This window comes from Belonocnema kinseyi, chromosome 6, assembly GCF_010883055.1.
Source record: "Belonocnema kinseyi isolate 2016_QV_RU_SX_M_011 chromosome 6, B_treatae_v1, whole genome shotgun sequence".
Taxonomy (NCBI): Eukaryota; Metazoa; Arthropoda; class Insecta; order Hymenoptera; family Cynipidae; genus Belonocnema; species Belonocnema kinseyi.
This window is the reverse complement of record NC_046662.1, coordinates 32970688-32980039: the sequence shown is the minus strand read 5'-3', so window position 1 is coordinate 32980039 and position 9352 is coordinate 32970688. Positions and strand designations below refer to the sequence as shown.

General features: G+C 24.6%; 1 protein-coding gene across 1 annotated transcript in view; it reads right to left on the bottom strand.

Annotated features, from left to right (window-relative positions):
- Positions 1–1196: 1196 nt before the first annotated feature.
- Positions 1197–9352, bottom strand: part of LOC117174868 (translocating chain-associated membrane protein 1) — a 16094-nt gene continuing 7938 nt past the window's right edge. The window contains exons 5-7 of the mRNA XM_033364272.1: positions 6465–6574; positions 6093–6383; positions 1197–1786 (exon numbers count right to left, since the gene is read on the bottom strand). Coding sequence (XP_033220163.1) covers positions 1692–1786; positions 6093–6383; positions 6465–6574 — 496 coding nt within the window. The 3' untranslated portion in view covers positions 1197–1691. The remainder of the gene's footprint in view (positions 1787–6092; positions 6384–6464; positions 6575–9352) is intronic.

Below are 9352 nucleotides of genomic sequence, written 5' to 3'. Positions count from 1 at the left end.
AAAAATCAAAACATGGTTTTCGATGTATTTTTTCCCGCAGAATTCGATTCTGAAGTCAAAAAAATAAAATTTTTCTTTATTTTTTTTTATTTAAAAAAAAACCATGAAAAAACCGTAAAAAATGAGGTTTTTCAAGCAAAACCCCATAAAAAAAAATTAGCTTGATCCTACTTTTTTATTGCAAATTCGGATTCAGCGTCGAAAAATACATAAGAATATATAGGTCTGGTCAATTGCACAGACACTTTTGTTTTTTTTGTGGGCCTGTGTTATCACTTCTTGATACGACGCGTACTTTTTTTTCACATAAAATAACATTGAAAATAAAAAAATATGTGAAAATACGTCACAACTTAGGAAAAAAAATGATTTAACAAAAATTGTTTACCCGAAAGAGAGCTACCAATTTAGTATGAATCACTTTTTGATAGGACCGCACTTTTCGTTTTAATCATAAAAATGTGCGGAAAAAAGATAAAAAGTACGAAAAAAATTTTGTAATGATTTATTACAAAACGACGCAAAATATGAAAAAACGCCTTCAAATCTTTGGAAAAATCTTACAAAATGTCTTAACCATTTTCCAATAGAACTCGTAATTTTGTTTTTATTTATCGTAAGTAATATGCAGAAAAAAATAAAATTCCAATATCATGCCAAAAGACGTGAGATACGTAAAAATCTAAAAGAAGACTTTTAAGATAATTTGCTTTATCCATAAAAAATAAAATCAAAATCCTATTCTTAAAATAACAACGCGAAATAGAGAAAAATGTATGAAAGAATTTTCAACCAAATATTTAAATTCAGTAATATAAATAAATTTACAAATAAACACTGTTATTCAATTTTATATTACGAATTAAAATAATGTAAGCACGTTCTCAAAAAAACTCCTAGATTTTATTTTATTATTTTTTTTTCTAAAACCCGGTCAATTCCAGGTTTTCCAGGCAAGTAGAAAACCTGTTAACTAAGGAAAAATAATAGTAGTAACATTTTTCAACCAGAGTAAAAGTTTTATTTTAAAAACATTGCGACTTACAGTACATTGAATTAAAGAAATACATCATCGATTGGACTGGAATAAAAATAAAATTCACTAATTTACTATCTCTCTGATATTCTACATATATTTATGCTCACACGCTAAATTTAGCTAAAGTTAATTTAATTAAAATAATTTATTCTTATAATACAAAATCTCAAGTGTCGAAAATTGACCGAGATAAAATATTTTCCAATGCAAATCTCAACTTCTCAATACACTTTCAAGTCTATTGCCTTCGCGCTTCAATCTGAACTACTCTTTAAGAAAATACACTACTATACGAAAGGCGAACATAGTCTTTCTTTACATAACTTCTTTTTTGTGATCGACCTCCCAGTTTGATAAAAAAAAAATAATCTGGCATAATAAAGCGTTTATCAAATCAAGCTTATAAAAATTGCACTCCTCTTCCATCACCGCTAAAATACAAAAAGCACTTTCGCACATTAGGTACATGTCTCCTCCATTCCTGAGAATAATATTAGTTTTTGTACAGCTGCTCAGAATCAATACTTTTTCTAATCTGCGATGAGGAATCCAACGCGGTAAGTTGTACCGTCCTGAGACTTTGTACTTTGAATCCATCAGGACTTGCAGCTGGATTGTTGTCAGCTTTTAAAAGTCTACATCACTCAAGAATTTATTTTGCTTTTGTGGAAGATCGGGATCTCAGATTTTTCTTAGTAGCTTGATCGACCTCTGGCAACTCATCGTCCTCAGATGCAGCCTTCTTGCCTGAAATTAAGTAAAAAAACAAACATTTTTAATACCAGGCTCGAGTAAAATTTAAGTGATGAGAAAAAACTAGTTTCTTTTAATGTTACTTTTTTGGTAACGATAATCAGGATGCCTAGCGATATTTCTTTTTCAAATTTCAGTTTTTATAGTACGGAGCCATTCAAATGTAAAAAAAAATCGAATCGGAATATGTATACATTTTCGCGAGTTTATTATACAGAGTGGCCGTTTTAATCACATAAAAAATCCCGGTCACTTTCCTGTTCGCTAATATATTTCCCTGTGAATGAAAGTACAAAATTCGAATTATTAAGCAAAAATTTTCTCCGTGTGAAATATTCAAAAATTAATATATTATTTATATATTATATTAAATTAATATATTTTATTCCAAATTTATTTTTAATTATTATTATTATTATTATTTAAAAAAAAATTTTGTATACTAAAATATGTGATTTCCTTGAAAAAATCTATCATTTTCAGTGTTTATTTGTAAATTTATTTATATTATTGTATTTCAATATTTGGCTGAAAATTCGTTTTTTATTGGTAATTAATTTTTTTAATTGAAAATTTAACTATTCTACAGTAAAAAAGAATTCTTCTTTAAAAATTCAACTTTTTGCTTATAAAAAAATTGTAATTAAAATTTTTTTTTATTATTATTTTAATTTTTTCAAATTTTATTTCAAAATCTTGAAACATCTACATGTCGTTTTAGATTTTTTCAAATACTAAATTATTTTTAAAAATTTTTCAGAACTTCTAAGCATCTTTCAAAATAATAAGAATTTTTCGTAAAACTTTTCCTGACATTTTTTTTAATCATGCGAAATAAAAAAAGGTTTCCTTAAAATATTCCAGATTCACTTTTGACAATTTTTAATATTTGCACCGAAATTTCGGTACAAATGGCAACATTTTGTCGGCATACGTAGACAAAATTATATGAAATCATTTCAAATGTTTAATTAATGTTGAATCTTTTCATACCTTCTTAATATCATTTCAACTTACTTGATTTTTTCTAGGAATAAAGGAATAATAGGTGTTCAATACTTATTATACATAAAAATTCAACAATTTTACTTGGAAATTGAATTTTTTGAAATAGAACAATTACAATTGTAACGTTCAAAGTTTAGTATTTTTGTTTAATTTAGAATAATTGACTTATAATAATTATTGATTTTAAATTAACAGTCAAAAATTTCTAAATATTAAGCAGTTGTTCCTTTCTTAATTAAAAAATTTCAAATTTTACTCTATAAAAATATTTTGAATTTAATAAAAATATTATTTTGAAGTTATTTAAAGACTTTTGAATAGTTTATAAAGTTTCAATCGGGCGTTTAGATTGATTTAATTATTAAGACTTTCCAATTGAAACGGTTTAATCATTAACGTAAAAGTCTGAAAATTCTTAAAGTTTGAATTGATTTCGAATCGTCTTGTAAAATACATAATTACTCACTTTCTAATTCTTAACGTACAGTTTAATTTGAGAAATCATTATAATATATATTCACAGTTGATAAACTAAAAAGTTTTTTATCCAAAATATTCGATTCCCAACGCTTCTAATTTGTAATGTTTAACGTCTTTAAAATTGCATTTCAAAATTCTTAAAATGAAAAATGTACGTTTAAAAATTAAAATCTAAAATGGAAAATTTTTAAGTGAAAGATTTTCGAATTACTCATAAATTGAATTATATCATGATTGAAAAATATATCTGGCAATTCAACTAATTATTTTTTTAAACTGTTGAAATCAAACTTGGATTCCTTTTTTTTTTTCTAAAAATTTGTAAAATTCTCGGTCAAAATCTAAATTCGCTGTTATTTACCGGGTTTTCCCGGTCTCATAAAATTCCCGGTTTTACCGTCCAACGGCCGCCCTGTAATATATGTTTTATTTCAACATATAGGAATCCAATTAATATGTTCGAATGTGAAATCTTAAACAAATTATATTAGCATCATCGATTAATCAAATCATAATTTAAACAAGTTTGTGTTTTCTCTTCTTTAAATTCACTTTAAATGGAGTGCATTTTGAGGTAAGATTAATGTTTGTACAATATTAGATTTGATTTAAATCACTTCAAATTCTTAACTGTTTAACAAGAATTTTTGCATTTCCAACAAGATAGATGAATTTTAAACCAAATAGTTTACTTTGAACTAAAAAATAAAAAAATTTCAACAGAATAGTTGAAATTTAAAGTAAAAAAGATCAATTTTTATCCATCAATAGAGAAGGTATGTTTTCAGATAAAAAAAATGTCAACCTAATTAGTGAATTTTCAACCAATTTGATGAGCCTTTAACTGCAATAATTGAATTTTGAATAAAAAATGGAAGTTAAATTTTAAGTTAAAAAAAAATTAATTTTCATTCAGAGATGAATTTTCATCTAAAACGATGGAATATTTCCGTGTAATAGTTACATTTTCGCCCAAAAAACGCACAAGTTACATTTGCAAACAAAGTGATGAATCCACAACTGGACTAGTTGAATTTTAAACCAAAAAGATTAATCTTGAACTAAAATAATGAATCGTTAACTCGAATAATTGAATTTCTAACCAAAGAGAGTAATTCTCAACCAAGAAGATTAATGTGTATCTAAAACAGACGAATTTTGAATTAAAAAAAAAATCAATTTTAATCCAGAAATACAATGGTTAAATTTTCACTTGAAAAAATTAATTTGCAATCAAACACATTAAATTTTCAACTAAAATTATGAATCTTTAACTGGATTAGTTCAACTTTACACCAACATGATGAATTTTCGACCAAGAAGATTAATTTCTTTCTACCATAACTTTTCAATCAATCAGTTGCATTTTTATCCAAGAAAGATGTAATTTTTGCTAAACCAGGTGAATTTTAAAATAAAAAAGACAAACTTAAAAAAAAGAGTGTAATTTTCAACCGAACAGTTGTATTTTTATTTAAGAAAAATAAAATTTCTTCTAAAACAGATCAATTAGTTTTCTGCTTAATAGTCGAATTTTTAATCAAAAAGTACAACTTTTTAAAAAGATTTTTAAATTTTCAACCAAACAGTTGCATTTATGTTCAAGAAAAATGAAAAATCTACTAAAACAGGTGAATTTTTAAATTAGACTAATTTTCAAAAGAGTCGAATTTTCATTCAAAAAGATTTCAATTGATTTTTCAACACAAAAATATGAATTGTAAACAAAAAGTAAATTTTCTAGAAAATACTTGAAGTTGCAATAAAACAGTTGCATTTTTGTCCAATAAAAAGGAAAATTCGACTAAAACAGGTGAACTTTCAAAGTAAAATAACCAATTTTCAAAGAAAAAAAAAAGAGTTGAATCTCCATCAAAAAGATTTCAATTGACTTTTCAACACAAAAATAAGAATTTTAAACAAAAAGTAAATTTTCTAGGAAATAGTTAAATTTTCAACCAAACAGTTGCATTTTTGTTCAAGAAAAATGGAAATTCTAGTAAAACAGTTGAATGTTTAAATTAAAGACTAATTTTCAAAAAAGAGTTGAATTATCATCCAAAAAAATTTCAATTGACTTTGCAACGATAAAATACGAATTTTAAACAAAAAGTACATTTTCTAGGAAATAGTTAAATTTTCGAACAGTTGCATTTTTGTTCAAGAAAAAATGGAAATTCTACTAAAACAGGTGAATTTTTAAATTAAACACTAATTTTAAACAAAAAAAAAGAGTCGAATTTTCATTCAAAAATATTTCAGTTGACTTTTCAACGCAAAAATACGAATTTTAAACAAAAAGTAAATGTTCTAGGAAAGAGTTGAATTTTCAACAACACAGTTGCATTTTTATCCAATGAAGATGCAAAATTTCTACTAAATAAGATAATCTTTTAAATAAAAAAGACAAATGTTCAGAAAAAATCATTTTCATCAAAAAAAGATTTCAGTTTACAAAATATGAATTTTAAACAAATGGTTCCTGTTCTACGAAAAAAGAGTTGAATTTTCAACCAAAAAATATTATTTTTTAATAAAACAGTTGAATTTGCAACCAAGAAGGATGTCTTTTTAAGAAAATTGTTAAATTTTCAACCAAATAATAAAATTTATAACTAAAAAGATAATTATCAGGACCAAGTTTTTGCGAATTTGCAAAAATTACATACATGTTACATTGCAATTTAAGTACGGTCCTTAAATTTGATTTATTAGAAATATATTATTTAACAGTATCATAATTTTTGGATGGCCTTTTAGGAATATTTTCGAATTTATCGGTAAGGACTTTCTATATTTAAAAAAAACTCACCATCCTTCTTCTTTGGCCTCAGCTTGGAAGACTTCGATTTTGAAACAATGGAAGTTTTATTTTCACGAGCATATCTTATTTGTCTCTTCATAAAGTGGTACAGAAGATATGCTTGGAAGAGCAAGATAGCGCCGAGGGCACTGAATTGAACTGCTGGAATATTGAATTTTCCAGTTGCATAATCGAAAGATCTTTCAATTTGACCCAAACCGTAGAAAAATACGAGTCCGGAAAGCCCCACGGATGCAACTCTGGCGAGAATAAAAGCGGTATTGGCGACCATGAATGCCACTGAAAAAAAAATGTAATTGATTCAGTTAAATATCAATGCTCCAGATGCGTGTTTAATCCTCAATTTACTTTTAAACTCACATCTTGTTGATTTTTCGTTCTGAGACACAAAGTGAATAAGACGAGCTCCGTGTTGAACAGCATCTCCCAAATAAGATAGCACCAAAAGTATCACACCGACGTGTTGGAAGCTGTGGAAAAAAAATTATTCTCTTAGACATTGCATTTTTAGGATTTTAGGCAAATGTACCATTTTAACAGGGTGTTTACTAAAATCCTGAAAAAAAATGCACAGACAATTTCAGGTTTTTTTCTAGTATACAGTTTCGTGAGTTTATTATAAATAATTAAAAATTTAAAGTCTAAATAATTTATAAAATATATTACAATATTTTCCAAAATATATTAACCCCATCGATAAATTAAATAATAAAATAATACTAAAAACATAATTAATCATTTCTTGAATTTGTTTATGAAGTACATGAATTTGACTAATAGAAACCACTTTTTCTTTTAGCATCTTATATTTGAAATGCAGTGCATATTTTTAATTAAAATTAAGGAGGGAAATAAAAAAATATATTAATTTTCTACCAAAAAAGAAGACTTCAAACAAAATACATGAATCTTCAACCAAATAATTGAATTTTTAACTGAAAAATATCAATTTTTAACTAAATAGTTGAATTTTTGACTAAAAAAGATCATTTATGAACCAAAAATAGAATAGTTCAATTTTCAGTTCAGAGAATTAACTTTCCACCAAATAAAGAAAAAACAAGTTTTCAGCCAAAGTGAGGAATTTTTAATTAAAATGATAAAGATTCGACTGGATTAGATGAATTTTCAACTGAAATTATGAATCTTTTTTAGAAATAATTAAATTTTTAACTAAAAACAATCAATTTTCAACTAAATAATTGAATTTTCAAATAAAAAAATATCAGTTATCAACAAAAAATGGAATAGTTCAATTTTTAATTCATAAAATTAATCTTCCATCAAATAAAAAAAAAATTTTTTTAACCAAAGTGATGAATAAAAAAAATGATGAAAATTCAAGTTGATTAGATGAATTCTAAACTAAAATGAAGAATTTTGAATAGGAATAATTGAATTTTAAACAAAAAGATGAATTTGTTATTAAAATGATGAAAGATCAAACTTTCAACTAAATACTTCATTTTTAACAAAAAAGATTAATTTTCAACTAGAAATGGAGTTGGTAAATTTTGAACTTAAAAAAAAAACTTTCAACAACAACGTGGAATTTTTAACTAAAAAAAATAATTAAAGTGCAATTAAAAATGGAATAGTTCCATTTTTAGTTCAGAAAAGTCGTTTTTTACCAAATGAAAAACAAATTTTCAACCAAAGTAAAAAATGTCAAATGAAAATTACGAATCTTCAAGTGGATTAGATGAAGTTTAAACCAAAAAGATACAATTTTGAGAAAACAGTCATTTTCAACCAAGTAATGTTATTTTCAACCAAAAAGATGAATTTTCAACTAAAATGAAGAATATTTTAATTGGAATATTTGAATTTTAAACTAAAAAAATGAATTTTCAAACAAGAAGATTAAATTTTGAACAGAAAATCCGATTTTTCAACAAAATACATGAATTTTCCACACAAAAAGACCATTTTTTAACCAAAAATAGAGTATTTAAATTTTCAGTCATAAAAATTAATTCTCAACCATGCTGAAGAATTTTGAGCTGAAATTATGAATCTTCAATCAAAATAATTCAATTTTAAACAAACAAAAAATGAATTTGCAATTAAAATTATATATCTTTAACTGGGACAATTAAGTTCTTAACCAAAATGATGAATTTTCAACCAAGCAGATTATTTTTCTTCCAAAAAAGGTTAATTATCAACAAAATAAATTAATTTTTAACAATTTAATTTAATTTTAAACCCAAAAAGATAATTCATCTTCAAAAAAATGGAATTTTCAACACAAAAATCTGAGTTTTCAATAAAAAAGTTTATTTTTCAAACAGATTAAGTTTCTACCAAGCTGTTGCATTTTTAAGGCAGAAAGCTAAATTTTCTACAAAACAGTAGAATTTTTAACATAAAAGTTAATTTACAAGCGAATAGTTCATTTTTCAACTATAATTCTGAATTCTTAATACAAAAAAATAATAATTTGTGCAACGAGTATTTCAATTTTAAGTACAATAATCGATTTTTTAACTAAAAAAGATGAAATCTCAACGAAACATTTAACAGTAAAATTTCAACCAAAAAATTGCATTTTTAAACAAAAAGGATAAATTTTTAACTAAGAAGATTAAATTTCTACCAAGGAAGACGAATTAAAAAAAAAAAAAGACATCAATTATAATTAACCAAATAGTTACATTTTTAACCGAAAAAAGATACATTTTTAACTTAAAAGTGAATAGTTTAACTGTTAGTAGAAAAAAATTATTTTCAATCAAACATGAAACGAATTGTCAGCAAAATAGTTTTTTCAACCAAAGAGATTAACCTTTAACTAAAAAAGTGGAATTTTCAATTAAAAATATGAATCTTCAACCCCAAAAAAATCACAGAAATAATTACATATTCAAACAAAGTCATGAATTTTCATCTGAAATTATGAATATTCAAGTGGATTAGTTTAACTTTAAGCAAAACAGATACATTTTCAACGAAAATAATGATTATTTAACTAGCACAATTGAATTTTCAAATTAAAAGAATAATTCATCAACCAAAAATTGAATAGTTAAATTTTTAGTTAAAACAATTAATGTTCCACCAAAGAGCTACATTTTCAACTAAAATGATCGAATAGTAAATTGGAATAATACAGAGTTACATTTTTAGTTAAAAATTTTAGTTAAAAATTACCTCGATAGATCGCTTGAGAATTACATATAGAATACATTTTTACAAACCAGAACTCCATATAAGCTCAGTTTTTTGAAATATCAATGACTTTCGAA